The 19,551-nt window shown below is 30.1% G+C and overlaps 11 protein-coding genes across 11 annotated transcripts; 3 read left to right on the top strand and 8 right to left on the bottom strand. All coding sequences in view use genetic code 12, as the record gives it.

Annotated features, from left to right (window-relative positions):
• Positions 1 to 110: 110 nt before the first annotated feature.
• KGF55_002759 (uncharacterized protein) lies at positions 111 to 1,241 on the bottom strand (the record flags this gene model as incomplete). The annotated part of the gene is made up of 1 exon (XM_051757478.1): positions 111 to 1,241. One exon carries the CDS (start codon positions 1,239 to 1,241, stop codon positions 111 to 113), a length of 1,131 nt encoding a protein of 376 aa, XP_051614200.1.
• Positions 1,242 to 4,749: 3,508 nt separating this feature from the next.
• Positions 4,750 to 5,970, bottom strand: KGF55_002760 (ubiquitin-conjugating protein; the record flags this gene model as incomplete). The annotated part of the gene is made up of 1 exon (XM_051757479.1): positions 4,750 to 5,970. One exon carries the CDS (start codon positions 5,968 to 5,970, stop codon positions 4,750 to 4,752), a length of 1,221 nt encoding a protein of 406 aa, XP_051614201.1.
• Positions 5,971 to 6,130: 160 nt separating this feature from the next.
• Positions 6,131 to 7,828, bottom strand: KGF55_002761 (uncharacterized protein; the record flags this gene model as incomplete). The annotated part of the gene is made up of 1 exon (XM_051757480.1): positions 6,131 to 7,828. One exon carries the CDS (start codon positions 7,826 to 7,828, stop codon positions 6,131 to 6,133), a length of 1,698 nt encoding a protein of 565 aa, XP_051614202.1.
• A 480-nt stretch (positions 7,829 to 8,308) lies between these two features.
• On the top strand, positions 8,309 to 9,172 carry KGF55_002762 (uncharacterized protein; the record flags this gene model as incomplete). The annotated part of the gene is made up of 1 exon (XM_051757481.1): positions 8,309 to 9,172. The coding sequence occupies one exon, from the start codon at positions 8,309 to 8,311 to the stop codon at positions 9,170 to 9,172; it is 864 nt and encodes a 287-aa protein (XP_051614203.1).
• Positions 9,173 to 9,185: 13 nt separating this feature from the next.
• Positions 9,186 to 10,298, bottom strand: KGF55_002763 (uncharacterized protein; the record flags this gene model as incomplete). Its single annotated transcript, XM_051757482.1, has 2 exons — positions 9,186 to 10,072; positions 10,292 to 10,298. The coding sequence occupies 2 exons, from the start codon at positions 10,296 to 10,298 to the stop codon at positions 9,186 to 9,188; spliced, it is 894 nt and encodes a 297-aa protein (XP_051614204.1).
• A 73-nt stretch (positions 10,299 to 10,371) lies between these two features.
• Positions 10,372 to 11,562, bottom strand: ILV5 (ketol-acid reductoisomerase; the record flags this gene model as incomplete). Its single annotated transcript, XM_051757483.1, has 1 exon — positions 10,372 to 11,562. One exon carries the CDS (start codon positions 11,560 to 11,562, stop codon positions 10,372 to 10,374), a length of 1,191 nt encoding a protein of 396 aa, XP_051614205.1.
• Positions 11,563 to 12,130: 568 nt separating this feature from the next.
• KGF55_002765 (glutathione peroxidase) lies at positions 12,131 to 12,616 on the bottom strand (the record flags this gene model as incomplete). Its single annotated transcript, XM_051757484.1, has 1 exon — positions 12,131 to 12,616. One exon carries the CDS (start codon positions 12,614 to 12,616, stop codon positions 12,131 to 12,133), a length of 486 nt encoding a protein of 161 aa, XP_051614206.1.
• A 660-nt stretch (positions 12,617 to 13,276) lies between these two features.
• KGF55_002766 (tyrosine--tRNA ligase) lies at positions 13,277 to 14,770 on the bottom strand (the record flags this gene model as incomplete). Its single annotated transcript, XM_051757485.1, has 1 exon — positions 13,277 to 14,770. One exon carries the CDS (start codon positions 14,768 to 14,770, stop codon positions 13,277 to 13,279), a length of 1,494 nt encoding a protein of 497 aa, XP_051614207.1.
• Positions 14,771 to 14,860: 90 nt separating this feature from the next.
• On the top strand, positions 14,861 to 17,254 carry KGF55_002767 (RNA helicase; the record flags this gene model as incomplete). Its single annotated transcript, XM_051757487.1, has 1 exon — positions 14,861 to 17,254. One exon carries the CDS (start codon positions 14,861 to 14,863, stop codon positions 17,252 to 17,254), a length of 2,394 nt encoding a protein of 797 aa, XP_051614208.1.
• An 11-nt stretch (positions 17,255 to 17,265) lies between these two features.
• KGF55_002768 (MET22) lies at positions 17,266 to 18,330 on the bottom strand (the record flags this gene model as incomplete). Its single annotated transcript, XM_051757488.1, has 1 exon — positions 17,266 to 18,330. One exon carries the CDS (start codon positions 18,328 to 18,330, stop codon positions 17,266 to 17,268), a length of 1,065 nt encoding a protein of 354 aa, XP_051614209.1.
• A 191-nt stretch (positions 18,331 to 18,521) lies between these two features.
• Positions 18,522 to 19,538, top strand: RIM9 (Rim9p; the record flags this gene model as incomplete). The annotated part of the gene is made up of 1 exon (XM_051757489.1): positions 18,522 to 19,538. The coding sequence occupies one exon, from the start codon at positions 18,522 to 18,524 to the stop codon at positions 19,536 to 19,538; it is 1,017 nt and encodes a 338-aa protein (XP_051614210.1).
• Between the last annotated feature and the right edge of the window lie 13 nt (positions 19,539 to 19,551).

Below are 19,551 nucleotides of genomic sequence, written 5' to 3' on the forward strand. Positions count from 1 at the left end.
TAAAAACAAATTAGTCGGAATCAAATTTTTAATCAAAGAGTAGGTAAAATAATTTATTATGAGAACTAAATATAGTTATAATTTAAGCACCAGGCTTATTTCAAACTTTTTTATTTTAAACTTGTTACGATCATGTTTTTGTATGATCTGATATCTGTACCAGCAATTAACTTTTTAGGACCTATTAACAATAAATGATCATATATTTTATCATTTTCAGGATGTCCTGTGTTTTTATTGAAATGAATTTGGAATACCAATCCTTTGTAGGTCACTTCTTTAAAGCCACTTGATTCGATAGAAAGGGAATAATTCAGCATATTCAATTCTTGAGTAATACTTACGGAATTTCTTATTTCACAAGCATTTAGACCAGCATGTAAACTCAATCGTAACACCTGATCCTTAACTTCCTCCTTTAGAGTATAAACAATCATATTATCTGTATGATCAATTCCAACGGTTGAAAGACCTCTTAAAAAGTGGAGTACTTCTACCTTATTCATTGTGAAGGCAAGTTGTGGGATCTTGCTAAAATAATCGTAACCATTAAAACCACTGAAAATTTGATTATAGTAATTGAAAAAATCTAAATCATTAACGATTATTTTATTCCTAGAACCTTTCTTAAAAGCTATGTCTAAAGTTGTTAAAGCTTTCGAAATATCATCATTAACAGAATATATAAAAATAGTATCTTCTTTGACAGTCGAACGTTTAGCTAAAGCACCAATCACATATGCCAATTCATGATTATTTTCATAATGTTCAACCATATCTTTAAAAATAGAATCTTTTTCAATTTGAGTATCTATACCGTTTACCCTAGTTTGAATTCTTTGTGGTTCATTCACTTTCAAATATCTTGGTCTCACAGCAGGCATGTAATATCGTTCATCTGTCACATCAAATGTTAAATGACTTCCTCTTTCAATATGTATATTTGATTCATTTCTACTCATGACTTGAGTATATTTATTAACCATAAAGTCAATTGAGTGAGCACCATTATTTTCGACATGATTCATCATAATTTTTGAATAATTCATGACAACAAGTAAGCCAGAACGATATATAAATCTACCAGTTTCTTTGTTAATAGCTAGGACTTTAAAGTCAACTCCTTCTTTAAGCATTTTTTTCAATTGTTGATAGTCAGCCGGTCCATGATCAGTCATTACTTGAGTAGACTCGCTAAAACCGGGGTCTCTTTCTCTTAATTTATAAAGATCATATTTCATTTTAGTCATTTTGACAGATCTGAGGAGTTAATCATTGATAGTATGAATGATAAAGTAAAATATTTTTGAACATATTCTTCAATAATAAGTTCAGCGAATGTAATAATAGTTGTATTTTAAGATGAGTTATTGATCAATAAACTATTCTAATGGTGAACAAATATGAGTTGTAAAAATTGATGTAAACATAAAAATACTTAGATCTAGGCTACATTTTAAATTAATCTTATGTTTTTCACGCGTAAGTATTATCTTAAAAAGTTGTAAACTCATCCAAGTTACATGAAATGATTACACCTAAAATGTTCTACTTAAATTCTATAAACATTCATACGGCAGATACATTATAACCAGGAAATAGTTATTGATCTATGAACTGCTTGGTGTTCAAGTGTAAACTTCAACTTGATAGTAATAAATTTAGATTTTTATTTATGTCAAAGTATTGCAAATCTTCATAAGTTTTAGCTCACAATCTGGAATATAATAATTAAATACTACAAATTCACTTTAAAGAGTTTTCAAGAATTATCTGATAATGGGTAGAAATTAGTCATGGACAATCCGCTAAAAAACTCAGGTGGTCATCTCACATTCAATAGGAACCTACTGCTAAAAGCCAATACAAATTAACAAGTAGACAATCATTATCCAGAAATATCAACTCTCAGGCAACGAAGAGGAAATTGGAGAAAATGTTACTTCCGTAGTGGATCAATCAAATTCTCATGTTGAAATTCACGTGTTGGACAATCAATTCATTTTCAAAGGTTAAACTAACTGAAAGAAATTTTCCATCATAATTGAATTATTCTCAACCGATTTTGAAACATAATAAGTATAGTACCCAAAACGAAAGAACTAGACATATTGAAACCAACATCGGTAGAGATGAATCAAGTCCAATAAACTCAACCGAATTAAACTACTGAAAGTACAATTCTAATTATGAAAATGTACAAAATAATGACTTAAAATATAGCATCGATCTTTTGTAACTATAATAACTATACAACTCTTGACGGGGACAGGGCTGATTTAAACCAGAGAATTGGAAAACCAAATGAGAGAACACTGTCGAAATGAGCATTTGTGAACATGAACCATTACCAAAAGGAGATGATTTGAAATCCAATGCAGAATATACAGATGTCGATATAACTAATCATGAAGGAGATATGGATAACGAAGTGAACATAGAGGTGGGGATTTAAAACCAAAACATCGCAATACATTATACGCATAAAAACAAGTTCATAACATTTGATTTGATCGATATCTACCGCAATATAGAACCCCAAACAATCAATTGGAGCAATATTAATTATAGAAATTGATGAATAGATTATATATAATTGTCTCATACAGCCTTAGTACTTTCAAATTTTCAACAATTTGAACCTACACAATTCAATGATATTGGAACATTTTGTGCAAAAATCTTTTAAGAGTAACAATTAGCTGAACCTAAATGCACTCAACTTACAAGGTACAGTTGAATTGATAAACTTAATAGAGCAATTATTTGAGGATGTTTAAAATTTCGTCAGCAAACGGTAAAACATAATCATTCATTTTGTGAGAGTATAAATTTGAATATTTAAATGACTTAATCAATTGCTTTACAGGAAAAAGTGCAAACACTCAATCACATTAGACCTTTTAATATATATTTTATAGTTATCATAACATGGATGGGTACCCACAGTTACCAAATTGATAGAATAGGAGAAAATGAGTTAACGATCAGATATTTAGAGCTGTTGTACAATCGTTGAAAATACACTAACTATCTAAAATGGACATTTCAATCTTTTGAACCCAAAAGAAAGCTGGTCTTCTAGGAATTTTAAGGTAAAATGACAAATACTGTCACCTCTATGATTTAAATCCATAATTGTTTTTTGTGCATTATCTTGTTGTCCTATATATGAATAACTAATTGACCATAAGTTAGAGTTGAATTAAATAGAGTAGGAGTGAACAAATAATTCTCTTGTAATATTTAGCATTCCTAATGAATTAAGATAAGGAGCTTTGAGAGCTGTCCCATCTTCTGCACAATTTCTAACTAAAAGTTTACCTTTAGGTTTTAAAACTCTTAAAACCTTTTAAACTTGAAGGTTAGAGTCATAAAATCTAAAGGAAAAATCTTAGCTAGATATTGTGTTGAAGATGAGTACCCAGCTTTAAAAGCTGTAAGTAATGCCTTTGTAGATTAGGTAAATGGGGAACCCAATTATTTTTTTCCGATTCAACGTTCCTCATATCGTCTCAATTTATAATCCTATATTTTTGGCCACCTCTATTCAATCCTTTTAAAACTTGGTCATGAGCAAACTGCTTATAAAGGTCTTGTTTTTTCTTAGCTTCAACATTGACTTTGTTCCCCCTTGGTGATTTATCCAACAAAAAATTCTGACACTTTCACATCCTCAGTATTATTTTAAATACTTCTACCCTCAAGCCATCGGCTTAATTCCAACCATAATAAAATAATATAATTCATATTGTTTTCACTGTTTTAAAAGACCGTTTTGCTCAACCCTTTTTTCCTCACTGCTTTTTCTCAGATTGATAATACCAGGTATTTGATTTTCAACTCCAATTGAAGTAGCTGATACTATAGTATTACAACTCCTAACAATGAATGGACCATCATATTGAGCTCGATTAATGAACCTAAATAGAAATCTTTGGTTCACTGGTTCACCGAAAAATTCAAGCTCGTCACCAAAGCCGAAAGAATAACAACTGGTGATAAAGAAATCCGAAATCATAATAATCTTTTTTATTATAAGTTCTAAATTGTTTGTCACCAATATTTGTCAATTCGGCTTCAGTGACGAATTTGAATTATAATGTTTCAGTATTATCATCTCTCAAAGCTAGTTAACAACTTTTGAAATCAATATCACCAACTGAAATTTTTGATTAATAATAAGATTCAACATAATAAGGTTATATAATATAACTTAATGAAACACGAAATAATTCATTAAATTTCTTGAAATGAAAACACGTCTGGGTGGCAACAAAATTTTGAATTTTTAAATAAACGGTAGTGATTGAATCATACCTATCTCTTGACTTTTTGACAAAGCAATGCAATGTGATTTTGATTGTAATTGTATTTCAATTGACACTTGAATCACTGAATTTGATTGATCTTTTGATTAAAACTTATCTGTAACTGTTGTGGTTATTATAAAAATTTTTGTTACTAGTCAAAACGTAAATTTATGACGACTTTGTACAAAAATTAAAACGACATCAACATAAGAGTTTATGTCGAACGAGATTTTTAATTTATGACGAGCAAATTTTTATTTACGACCAAATTAAACAGGAAAAAATCCCCAAAGTTATTACTTGAATCGAATACTTTAAAACGTAATTTCATTTTTTACGGATATATTAAATGTCGTCATAAATACATTATCACGAAACTCTCTCAAATATAATGCTAAACAACTTCTTTTATTCTTCCTATATAAAACTAAATTCATCAACTATTTCCATCCTTATCATCATCTTCATCATCATCATCATCTAAATCAGTTTCTAAATCACACATTGTTCTACAATTTGGACAATAAAATTGAGGATAACTTTTTATAATTATAGGTCTAATACATTTATAATGCCAATGATGAGAACAAGGACTTATAAATATAGCTTGACATGGATCAACTTTCATTAAACATATAGCACATTCTCCATTATTTTGAATATTTTCAGTATTTATTGGTGATGATTCATCATTTAAATGTAAATTTTTAAATTTTTGATGAATTTCTAAATTAAATTGATTTACTTTTCTTTGCCAACTTTTATTAAATTCACATCTCATTTTAACACATCTATAAACTTCTTCTGTTCCTCCTCTATAATCCATACCTAATTGAATTATATCTCCATCTATTATTGGCATCATTAAAGATTCTTGTGATGCAGGTGATAATCTTATATGATTTAAAAAAGTACCCAGTGAACTTTTACAATCTTTTAAAAACCATTGACCTTCTTCATTACATTCTAATAATGCATGAGTTCGACTAACAACTTTTGATTTAAAAACAACTGGTGCACTTGATCCTTGTTTTGCATGAGCTGCTGCTTTATTTTTTTCAGTATATCTTCCAATACTTAAATTTGAATTTGGTTTTAATTTTCTTATAATTGGACTAAAATATAATCCACTTGATGATGATGAATGATCAATTAATGGTGTTAATCTTACTGAATATTGACCATCTTTATCTGTTTTATCTTTTTCAGTAGTTGCACTTGACAACTTATTAATTGTTGAAGATGAAACTGCTGTGGATGTATGTTGAGGTTGTGGACGTGAAGATGTTTGTGGTGGTTGTTCCTCAGTTGTGTCATGAAATGAAGTAGATGTTATATCATTATCATCATCAACTATATAATTATTTATATTAGCAATAGTAGGACTATTTGACATAAGTTGTTGTTGTTGTGGTGGCGCATCTGATTGTGAACGCATTGTAAAATTATTTAAAAAATTCAAACCAAATGAAGGTCGTCTTGGAGGTTGTTGTAAATTATTATCACTTTCAATAACAGGAGAATTAGGACTACTTGAACCAGAATTTGAATTAGACCCTGAACCTGATAAATTATTTGTTGATGTATTTGATTTTGTAGTTGACATCAACCTTGGTATACCCTGTCTTGTTAAAGTTGAACTATTTGCTTCTGGCATTTGATTAAATGATGATATGTTAGCCGGTCTCCCTCTACTGCTGGTTTAGGTGCCTAGATAAATAATGATTTTGTGATTTTAATATAAATTTACAGTAATTTAAGATTGTTGAAAAAATAAGAGATAAAATGTTCGTGTACTTTTTCAAACATAGACTATATCAGCTACTCAAATATTCTTGTTCACCAATTAATCTAAGTAATAAATTTTGTAATTCTTTTTTACCTTTTGATGATCTCCATATAAAATGATCACTATTTTCAGCAATTACCCATTCAGCTGTTTTTGAACTTAATTTTGAAATTTCTCTTTGCCATTTACCCCAATTTAGAGATTTTTTAATCATAAAATCTGAAGAAATTACTCCAACTGTTAATTCATTTATATCAGAATCTTTAACTTCATTATATGATAATATACCAGAAACTAATTGTTCTTGACATCTTGCTCTTATATATTTTGATTGATAATACATATCTCTTCCAAATATTCTTGATTTACTTGAATATTTCATTGGATGGAAAAACCAATGAATCGATGGAATTATACCTAATGGAGATATAAAACCTTTTAACCATAATTTAATACCAGTTATATTATCCATAACTTCTAATGACCCCCTAAATACTTTTGTTGATTCATTTTTTTTACCAGATCCATTAAATGGCCATTTTTTTAATAAATCTACTGGCCATGAATCAACAAATAAAATCAGTTGAATATGAGCTCTATGTCTACTTGCAAACATTCTTGCATATAAACCACCAATATCAAATCCTACAACAGCAAATGGTCCTTCAATTCCTTCTTGTTCTAAAGCATCAGTTAAATAATCAGTAATAATTCCAATACTTGCAGGTGGTGGAGAAGATTCAGAAAATGCATATCCAGGTCTATCCCATATACAATATCTTTCAACTTTATTTAAATGATATAATTCTTCAATCCATTCTGCAAAAACTTCAGAAGAAGTAGTTTGACCACCTTCAACTAAAACAATTGGTTGATCAATATCTTTAGAATGAACATCTCCAAAACATGCTAAATGTACATTAAATTGACCATTATCTACTGGAACCATTTTACCCCATGGTTTTTCATGAGTATCAAAAGCATGTAACCAAATAGTTAAACTAATACACCATACTATCCATAATATGAATATTTCAAATATTATTTTAATTAAAATTATAAATAATTCAGTAACTGTTTTTCTTTTTTCAATTCTACCAGTTAATCTAATTTGTTGATATTTTCTACCTTCATCAACCCAATAATCCAGTAAAGAATTAAAAAATGAATTTAAAGCAGTCCAAAGTAAAAGTAATGTTCCTAAAAGTCCTTGATCAATTCTAGTTTCTGGAATCACCAATATAATAAGTAAATCTAAAAGTAAAAAACCCAGTACAATATATCCACCAATTCTTTCATAATATGAAGGTACAATAAAAGTAAAATTATTTACTATATTCATTAATAAACATATTAAAGCTAAATCAATTTGTAAAAAAGATTTACCTCTATTATTAAATCCAGGTAATGCAAAAAATTCACTAAATAATAATATTAAAAAAAGTATTAAATTTATTATAACCAATATAACTTGTGTAAATTTTAAAAGTTTAACATAATCCAATTTTAAAGGAGATACTTGAGGATCATCTGGATCCAATAATGGTTGTGTTTCTAAATCTGATCTAGTTATTTCATTTGAATTTATTGATTCTGGATTTATATGATTTATTCGTGAATGTTGTTCATGTTCGTTTTCTGTGTGTGGAGTTTTTGGTGGAGGTGGTGTTTCTGAGGTAGGACGTTCTTGTTGATTATTCTCTTCAATTGAACGATACTTGGACATAACTCAATTGATGTTTGCGAGATGAAGAATAACCACTTGATATAATTCCGCAGCAAACATAAATAAATTATTAAGGGGATTTTATATAAAAAGCAGGTGGGGAATTAAATAAACTTCGTAGATGTAGCAAGTACATGATCTAGTTTAAGAGTTGCATTATTAGTATTTATAATTCTACTGGGTTCTTAAGATGAACTGCTTTAATCTATTACTGATGCATTTGTCGTAAACCTATGTATATGCAGAATCTATTAGAATAGAAAAAATTAAGTTTCAGCCATACCTTAGTGACTCGTCAAAAATTTAAAAATTGAGATTTGATATTGTTGTATTCATTCGTCTATTTGATCGAGAGTAGGTTGCATTTGCACAGTAATGTAGGCTATCTTTTCTTGATGTTAGTTTATCTTATCGTCAAATCTCGGTTGAAAATAAAATATATTTTGATAACAAAATTATTTGATAAACTGTTCCACAACAATGTCCATAACAATACCATCTGAAGTTAACATAGATGGATCAACCTTTTATCAAATAAATATCAAATTACCACTACGATCATATTCTCTCAAAAAAAGATATTCAGATTTTGAAACTTTAGTCAATCAATTATGTCATAATATAGGTATAAATTCAAAAGATTTTCCATATCAATTACCTGGTAAAAGAATCAATTGGTTAAATAAAAATAATATAATAGAGGAACGCAAAATAGGACTAAGTCAATTTCTCAATCAAATAATTCAAGATAAATCATTACAAAATGAACCAGAAATATTACTGTTTTTACAATTACCAAAAAATTTCAAATTTCAAGAAAGAGCTAAAATTGAAAATAAAGATAATTGGTATGAAACATATAGAAATTTAAAAAATGATTTAAATGAAGAAAATAATCAAAATATTGTTAAATTAAAAGAAAGAATTTCAAAATATTATCAACCTTTTATGAATGATTTAATAAAATCAAGTAGTGTTACAGATAAAGAAGAACAAACAAAAAGAAGAAATTTAATTTCACAATTACAAAATAAAATAGATCTGTTATTATTGGTAAAACCAGAAGAAACTAAAAAAATATCTCGAATATTAGGCAAAGAAACAGAAGAAACTTTACCTTTAAATAATCAAGAATTATTACAACATCAAATACAAATTCATCAATCTCAAGATAAAGAAGTTGAACAACTAAGAATTTTAATAGCAAGACAAAAACAAATTGGAGTTACTATTAATCAAGAAGTAGAAGAACAAAATTATATGTTGGACAAATTTAATGGAGAAGTTGAAGATACAACCGATAAAATCAAACAAGCAAGAAGAAGAGCTAGGAAGATTATATAAGAATCCATTTAGATTACACTATTTCAATATATCTAATATTATCGGCTAATGAATCAACATGAACTTCAGAATTTCCATTTTGTAAAGCTCTTCTTTCAATTTCACTATTTTCAACACTCCTCATATCTTCATCTTCTTCAAACTCAAGATCATGAATTCTCCAAAATCCTCCAACACCAAAAAATCTATGTAATCCAAATCTTCTTGGAGGATAAGCTCTACCATTATTTCTTAATTTAAATATACTTGGATGATATTGATGATAAAATACAGCTCCAACAAATCCTCCTAATAAACTACCTGCTATTACATCTCTTAAATAATGTCTATTATCGCTTACTCTTGTACCTGCTACAAAAAATGCTCCTAAAATTGGTGATATAGTTAAAAATACTTTAAATGAATTATTTCTATTATCAAAAGTTTGTAATCTTGCTGCCATATTTAATGAAGTTATAACCATACCACAAAATACAGTTGAAGAATGTCCTGAAGGAAAACTCCTAAATCCTTCCATCACCAAATTCCAATTTGGTTGTGTACAAATTGCAACATTTGATAATTGAGTAAAAGGTATAGTTTGAATCATTGGTTCACATCTATCTATAACATCTGGTCTTGGTAAACCAGTAATATTTTTTAATAATGAAACTGCCCAAATTTGAGTAGCTTGAGCTCCTAATAAACATAAACAACCAGCAAAAAAATCCCATAATCTACGTTTAATAGATGTTGTAGTCAATATTGTAAATACACCAAATTGAGCTAATGGTATACCTGCCGATATTAACACTAGTAACCATACAGGAACAGTAGCTTGTGGTAAAAAAGTATATCTAATACTTAAATCAAATAACAGAAATTCATGAAAATTTGGTGGTAATGCTCTCCCCAAAGCGACTGATAATATTAGTATAACTGAATAAAATATAAGATAAAAATATATGATATAGTAGTTAATCCAGATAATTGAAAGTTACGAAATGTTATTGCCCAATCTTGAAACATTGTTGATATGTTTGGCTGCAAATCGCAGCAAAAAAAATTAAAAACGATATGTTTACCCATAATATAAATTATATTAATAACTACTACAAAAATATATAAAGAATTAAATACAAGTCATTCATTTGACCATTATGATTTTTTGAATATTTAAAGTCATTCAGTGACCATGCTATATATAAATGTTTGGTTGCTTATTGATTTTCTGGACGTAATTTTCTTACTTCTTTACCAACTCTCCAGATTTCCATATCTCTGATAGTTTTCAATTCTTCTTCTAATCTTTCTCTATAATCAGCTTGTGAATTAAAATCAAGAGATCTTTGAGTTTCAGTACCATTTTTAACTGATGCATATAAATCTTCAAATACTGGTTTTAAAGCATCTTTAAATCTTGGGTACCAATCTAAAGCACCTCTTCTTGCAGTAGTAGAACAAGCATCATACATATAATCCATACCATATTTACCAATTAATGGATATAATGATTGAGTAGCTTCTTCAACAGTTTCATTAAAAGCTTCTGATGGAGTATGACCATTTTCTCTTAAAACTTCATATTGAGCTAAAAACATACCATGGATACCACCCATAAGACATCCTCTTTCACCATATAAATCTGAGTTAACTTCTCTTTCAAAAGTAGTTTGATAAACATAACCTGAACCAACAGCAATAGCCATTGCAATTGCTTTTTCTTCAGCTTTACCAGTAACATCATTCCATACAGCATATGATGAATTAATACCTCTTCCTTCTTTAAATAAAGATCTAACAGTTCTACCTGAACCTTTTGGAGCTACTAAAATAACATCAACATTTTTTGGTGGTTCAACTTTAGTTAATTCTTTAAAAACTGGTGAAAAACCATGAGCAAAATATAAAGTTTTACCTTCAGTAATTTGTGGTTTAATTGATTCCCAAGTTTCAGATTGAGCAGCATCTGATAATAAATTCATAATAATAGTACCTTTACTTATAGCTTCATTAACATCAAATAAATTTTCACCTGGTACCCAACCATCTTCAATAGCAGCTTTCCAAGAAGCACCATTTTTACGGACACCAATGATAACATTTAAACCATTGTCTCTTAAGTTTAAACCTTGACCATAACCTTGTGATCCATAACCAATTAAAGCTAAAGTATCATTTTTAAAATAATCTAATAATTTTTCTTTTGGCCAATCAGCTCTTTCATGAACAACTTCTTCAACACCACCAAAATTGATAGTTTTAACACCACGTACAGCCATGAAAGGAACTTGTGATTTTAAAGTAGTTGTTCTAGTAGCATTTGCTAATAAAGTAAAAGTTCTTTTTGATAAAGTAGCTTTTGATGAAGCAATTTTTGCAAAACGTAATGAATTTGTTCTGAATGACATTTTTTTGATTGATTCTTAATTGACAAATATAAAATATTTAATTAAAAAAGAATAAGAAATGTTTAAAATATTTATATGTGAAAAGTTGTTGAAAATTTTTTGTAAATAGTTTTCTCTCCACGAAAATTAAGATTGAAATTTTTCAGTGAATCATAAAGGAGTGTATACAAATATCAGCTCTTAATTATTGCGGACTGAACAGGCCCTTTTTTCGGGAGTAACACAAAATTATATGGATAAGCGGGAAAAATATATCATCTAATATATATGAATCTATTTTGCATTTTTCATGTTCAATTGCCTTATGATTGATACAATGTTTAGGATAAGAGAGATCAGGCGTAATTTGATAAAGGATGAGATTCAATCAATATTTAAGTCACAAACTTCAACTGGATTTTAAAGCAGTTTATCGCTTCTAATCGCAAGGCATTCGAATTAAGATATGAGAATAGGAATGAATTTACTTACACCATTAACTTACTATTCAAAGAGAACTGTAGTAACGATTGTTTTCAGTCATATTATGTTTATTATGGTTCTCTGTCATCACGAATCAACGAAATACCTACTTTTTTAATAATTCTTCAATTTTTGGAGCAATATCAAGTGGTTTAGTCAAAGAACTATATCTTTCAACAACATTACCATTTTTATCAATTAAAAATTTTTCAAAATTCCATTTGATTCTATTTAAACCCAATAAACCTGATTTTTGGGATTTTAAATATTTGTAAACAGGATCTGCTTTATCTCCATTAACATCAATTTTTCCTAATACTGGGAAAGTAACACCGTAATTAAGTTGACAAAATTCACCAATTTCTTCATTTGATCCTGGCTCTTGATTTCCAAACTGATTGCACGGGAACGCTAAAAGTTGTACGTCTTTACCTTCGAATTTCTTGTTTAACTCCTCTAGCTGGCCATACTGAGAAGTAAACCCGCACTTGGAGGCCGTATTTATGATTAAGGTGACCTTGCCTTTCAATTCTGAGAAAGGATATGGCTTGCCAGTCTTATCAAGTGGATTTAAATCAAAAAATTCTGACATGATTTTATTTTATTGGATCAAATAATGATTGACTCTAGTGATTGTGCTTAGATATTATGAAATTCAAGGACGAACAGTCTTAACTGGGACTATGACTAACTCCAGTGCTTGATCTTAGGTATTATGAAATTCAAGAATCAAAATTCTTAAGTGAACTATGATTGACTCTAGTGCTTGATCTTACGTATTATGAAATTCAAGTTGAAAAGTCTTAAGTGAATTTATGATTGACTCGAGTTCTTGATCTTAGGTATTATGAAATTCAGGGATGAAAAGTTTCAAGTTGGATAAATAATAAGTTTATTAGTTATTTTAATTTTGCGAATACGTTTCAATATAAATGATGATATTTTGAGCTACCAGTTACTGATAAAGAATACAATATAACTAAGCAATCAATTAGCCTAGACTTTAGTCGAGGCTATAAATTCAACTTTGATTATTAATCAAAAATAGGAATGTTTCAGCTGGTTCGAAAAATACTAGATCTAGCAAAAAGAATAATAACCGTATAGCGCTTAAACAGTTACATCACCTTTTGATTAAATTTTTTTTCAGCCGTCTTTCTAAAACTTTTACGAAAAATCATGAAAAATTATCCGTTCTATTTTCAATTGAAATATCCGAATGACATTATAAATCATTATTCTACAATACTATTTACACAAATTCAACAACATAATAATTTTGTTTTCCAATTCTAATCAACATTAACTTCCCATCGACTAAATGATGTGATTTATCAAAAAGCACAACATCATCAGGATCTTCAAATTGATCTCTATCTAATCCCAAATAAACTCCACCAGATTTAATTAATCTTTTGATTTCACTTTTTGATTTACCTGTTATATCCAGCAATAATGCACTCATTTTAATGTCATCACATTTGTGCATTGGGTACTTATAAAGTATACCGGATCTTTTGAAATTATTAATTAATTTTTCTGCATTGATATTATCATCAAAAGGTTGATCAGGAGTTGGAAATAAAAAACCAGTTATATATGCCATCTCATCTCCTACTCCAACACCATGAATCAAATCAACCACTTCTCTAGCGAGCACACGTTGTGCAATTCTTAAACCTGGGTCAGCTTCATGTTTTGGAATTAACTCACCTTCAATGACATTTAAAGGTAATAAAGTAAAAGCTTTGAGTAATTTTGCAACCATATCATCTGGAACATTAATAAAATATTGATACATTTGATAAGGACTTGTAAGTTTAGAATCGATGAAAACTGCATTACCAGCAGATTTTCCAAATTTTTCACCAGATGGGTTAGTCAATAAAGGAACAGTTAAACCATAAGCTTCATTTGATTTATTCACCAGTTTCTTCAATCTCGATATCAAATCAATTCCTGCTGTTATATTACCCCATTGATCATTTCCACCAACTTGCATATTTACATTTTGATCTTTGTATAAATGAAAAAAATCATAAGCTTGTAAAATTTGATAAGTAAATTCACTAAATCCAATCCCACCACTTTCTAATCTTGACAGTATTGAATCTCTTGCTAACATTGCGCTAACTCTTATATGTTTCCCATAAGTTGATAAAAAGTTTAACATTTTAACATCCCTCCACCAAGATTCATTATTTACACTACTTACATCACCTATTTGTTTGTTCATTGGGAATTGTCTAGATTTTGCGTACTCAATACCATTCTGTAGAAAAGTTGTAATTTGACTTTGTATTTTAGTTACATTATCTTCAACTTCGTTCAAATTTAAACCTTTTCTTTCTGTTGTTCTCCCACTTGGATCTCCAACTTGACCAGTTGCTCCACCTACTAAACCAATGACATCATTCCCACATATTCGAAAATGTAGTAGTACCATCAATGGAAGTAAATTTCCTAAATGTAAACTTTCAGCAGTTGGATCAGCACCACAGTACAATTTGAATTTATGATCATTATTCCTTTTGGTGATTTCAAAAAGCTTATCATCAGTCAATGATTCAACTAAATGTCTTGATTGTAGGTAACTTACTAACGAAGTATCAGGATTTGTTTCAGGTGTTATGTCTTTCCCATCTGTTAACTCGTAAACCGTAGGTATAACAGTAACAGTGTCTCTTGCAACAGTCGACGTAAACCGCACATGCCGGTTTAATTGGACAATGACTCTTTTAAACATTGATTTAGTGGTGATAATTCTGAAACTTTTTAAAATAATTATGTTTCGCATCAATTATTTTTCTGTTCTTCTCCATCTCAGAACTTATTCATGGTTTCAGACCACAATGCTGGGGATACAATAGGCAAGAAGAGGAAGAGAAAGAGAAGTAAGAAAAGCAAAAATGATGAATTCCCATCAGACAATGAACATCAAGTAGATCATTTAAATCAAGAAGTTGAGAATATACAGGCAAAACAAAATAAGAAGATCAAATTCAATGATGATGATGAGGAAGATGTAGAAAAATCTAAGTTGGAGCAAATACCAAACGAGTCAAAACCTGTGATTGAAGAAACATCCCGCACAAGAACACGGCAGCCTAATGAAAGGAAATTAGGCTCGGATTCTCGAGTCATAAAATATGTTGAATCAAATGATTCAGATTCAGTATCAGATTCAGATTCCAATAGTAATTTCAAGTTTAAACAATCAACAATAAAATTAGCGGAAATAGCTGAGGGATTACTCAAAATACGACAAACTTTACCAATATATCAACATAAAGATCAGATCGTAAAATTCATCTCAGAAAATCAAGTTACTATAGTCATTGGTGAAACAGGTTCTGGTAAATCAACTCAAATTCCACAATTTTTAATGCTGAAAAATTCAAAAGCCATTGCCGTAACTCAACCAAGAAGAGTAGCCGCTGCGTCATTAGCTGCAAGAGTTAGCGAAGAATATGGTTGCAAACTAGGGACCGATGTTGGTTATCAAGTTCGTTTTACAAAGATGTTAAGTCACAAAACTAAATTGAAATATCTTACAGATGGTATGCTTTTGAGGGAAATCATGATGGATAAAGAATTAAAAAAGTATGGTACTATAATATTGGATGAGGCACATGAGCGTACAATTCTAACAGACTTAATCATGGGTTTTATTAAATCATTACTCATTTCCGGTAAAAGGAAAGATTTGAAAGTTGTTGTAATGTCGGCTACTTTAAATGCTGAATTGTTTAGTAAATTTTTTGATGAAGCTCAAATATTATATATTGAAGGTAAAACATTTCCAGTTTCAAGATTTTATCTTAAAAATGAGGATAATGAAGATATAGTTGACTGTATGATACGGTCGATTGTAAAAATCAATTTAACAGAGCCAGAGGGTGATATACTATGTTTTTTACCTGGTCAAGAAGAAATTGACAATTGTGTTAAAACTTTAGAGCAATTAGCTCCTCAAATGCCAAGAGAAGCTCCTTTAATAGTTCCTTTACCTTTATACGCTGCATTATCACCATATCAACAGTCTAAAATTTTCGAGAAACAACCTAAAGGAAGAAGGAAAGTCATTTTAGCTACTAATATTGCAGAAACTTCTATCACGGTGTCAGGGGTAAAATATGTTATTGATTCAGGATTGAGAAAAGTCAAAATATGGAAACATAACTTAGGATTGTCGACATTATTGACAACGCCAATCTCTCAAGCGTCAGCGAGACAAAGAGCAGGAAGAGCAGGGAGAGAAAGTGCTGGTAAAGTATTTAGATTGTATCAAGAAAATGAGTATGTCAATTTACCAAGACAACAAGAGTCAGAGATCAAAAGAAACGATATTATTTTGCCAGTCTTGACACTTAAAAAACTAGGAGTCGATGATCTTTTAAATTGGACTTGGTTAGAGGACCCTGGTCAAGAACTGATAATTAGTGCTTTAAATAATTTGTACACCTTAGGTGCATTGAATGAAGCAGGAATTATTACCGGATTGGGGTACAAAATGAGTGTTTTACCACTACCTCCACAATTATCGGTTGTTTTAATAGCTGCTGCAGAAAATGAATGTTTAGCACCGGTGATTGAAATTGTGTCTTGTTTATCGGTTGATAATTTGATTTTAAATGTTACCGGTGAGGATAGAGATGAAATCAACGCTAAAAGAAGGACTTTTACTCCTAAGGGAAATACTTATGGTGATTTAATTGCATTGTATGAGTTATATCAAACATATAAATCATTGGGAAAAGAATGGTGTTTAGAAATGATGATCAGCTACAAGGGCTTTAAAAATGTTCAAAAAATCAAGGAACAATTAAAGGAGTACATGCTAGCAACAGTAAAGCAAGATGACACCTTAAGTAATGACGAAAAAGAAAAACAACTATCAAAGTTTAGAGCACAGCTTAATGACGACGAAGTTGAAGACCAAATCTTGAATGTCCCTGCAATACTTAAATCTTTCTTGAAAGGATTTATAACAAATACAGCCGTTGGAATGCCTGATAGGTCTTTTAGAACATTTAATTCTGGTCAACTAATAAGTATACATCCATCTTCTGTCTTATTTGGTAAACCAAACCTTGAAGCTATCATGTATATTGAATATGTCTTTACAACAAAAGGATATGCAAGAAATTGCTCCGCAATAGAACTATCTTGGATACAAGAAGTTGCCCCTCATGTTCTAGGTGGTAATAAAATAAGCATTAATGGTTAAAGAATATTAATTTATAATCTACATACATCCTTAACTGCATCTATAACTTTACCGAATATTCTCTTATTACCCGCTATAACACCTTTTGATTGTAAAAATCTTCCTTTCCCAAAATCTAATGGGTTTCCATATATATCACCAACCTCACCACCAGCTTCATAAATTAATATATTTCCTGCAGCATGATCCCAAATTTTTTCTCTATATTCGTCATTTATTGGTAATCTTAAGTAAATATCAGCTTGACCACTCGCTAATATACAATACTTCACTTGAGAATCGAGATTTATTGTTTGTTCTTTTACCGTATCTGGGTTAAAACCAATTTTTGACTTTATATCCGCTTGCGTTGAGTGAGATGAATGACCCTTTTCAACACCTTCTGCCACCTTTAATTGAGATGGAGATGTATGCTCTGTCATTTTTATTTTACTTTGCTTACTCAATTCGATAAATCCAGGTGTAAATAAATCTGAATAATATGCACCCAAATCTTTAACGGCAGAATATAAACCACCAACAACTCCTGATTGATCGGTATTTGATTTGACTTCTTTTGGTAAGTTTGGACACCCTATAACACCTAGTACAACTTTCCCATTCTCTATCAATGCTAAACAAACAGCAAATTGATCACCTCTTAAAAATCCCTTTGTTCCATCGATTGGATCTAAAGCCCAAAATCTTCCTTTTGATCCACCCTGTGAATTTCCAAAATCAATACTTTTATATACTGATTCGGTGTTTGTAAGATCACCTATTAATGAATCATAATCCTTTGTTTCATTTTGCACGTTTTCAATTAATTGTAAAACTTTATTTGACAACTCTTTGTTATTTTGTAAATCCTGTGAATCTTCTTCCCCAACTATTTCATCTTGGGGAAAATTCAATTTGACGGCGTGATTTATGATAGCTTGACTGGCAAAATCCCCTATCGTAACTGGGGACTTGTCATCCTTTGTGATTGTTCCCGCTTGAGATATAGAATCACTTAATTGTTTAGTCAAAATCGAGGCTCTTTTAACAGCTAAAGTAGCAATTTGTAGCTCTTTATGATAAGGATTGGTTGACATGGTAAAAAACTTGAGTAATTGAGTCCTTAAGCTTGAGAATGACGCGATCAATATGAAAAACAGTAATATTACTACTGTCTTCATAAACTAATCTTGATTTAATGTAAAAAATTTACGAAGTTGAAAAAAACGATTTTGCGAAATACGTTACTAAGAGTTTTAGACAATCAAAGCATTCACCAAATGCGATCATGTATAAAGCTCTACTAGCTTTACTAATACTATGCTCAATTTGCTGGATCATTCAGCTTTTACCTGTGATATCTGTTCCTTTGACAGCTCAATCAAGTAATATATATTTATCTAATTTTCAAAATTATACATTTGGGGTTTTTGGAGTATGCGATACGAGAAATGGATTATGCAGCCCACCTAGAATAGGTTATCCACCAACGAATAGCACCTTCTATGGATTCGTAGAAGAAGGAGACACAGGAGCAGTTGTTTTACCGTCAGATGTTAGATACACCATTTCAAAATTATTGGTGGTTCATGTTGTTGCATTTTGTTTATCAAGTTTACTTTTGATGGTTATATTCTACTTGTTTGGTTTGGAAAGTATTGACAGGTGTAAATTTAATAAAACGAAAAGGCGGCATAAATCCCATCACGATACTCATCAATTAAGAAATGAGAGAGAAGAAGAAGAGGAAGAAGAAGAGGATCATGATGATAACAATCACAATAGTGAATCTACATCAGTTGAATTGAAAAGAGATAAACGAGATTTAACATCATACTTGAATATTATGTTAATTCTAACATTTTTTTCGGTACTAACCAATCTACTCGCCTTTTTGGCTGATATTCTTTTGTTCATTCCTAATTTGAGTTACTTAGGATGGATTCAATTATTACCAATTGTAACTATGGCCTTAATTACATCGATGTTGTGTTTTATCAAACGATCTATATCAAGCAGGAAATTTTTCGAAAGTTACGACCATCAGTATGCTAATGATGACATGAAAACACTTAGAAACAGGGTTATGGATCAATCTTGGAATGATTCTTCAAGCGATGATGGATTTTACGTATACACCGATGGATTTTATACAAGAAACGAGGGTGATCAAGCGACTAGAGATAGAGTAAATTCTGCCGTCTCATTGAGCTCAAGTGTTCGACGAAATAGTAGAAGAACTTTAGAGGAAACTTATTCGGTCAACTCACAACAAAATTCTTACGAAATGGTAAACCTAAGGTAGGGTATTTATGATT

The sequence above is a fragment of the Candida pseudojiufengensis genome (genome assembly GCF_024610245.1).
Source record: "Candida pseudojiufengensis strain CBS 10847 chromosome Unknown scaffold4, whole genome shotgun sequence".
Lineage (NCBI taxonomy): Eukaryota > Fungi > Ascomycota > Pichiomycetes > Serinales > Debaryomycetaceae > Lodderomyces > Lodderomyces pseudojiufengensis.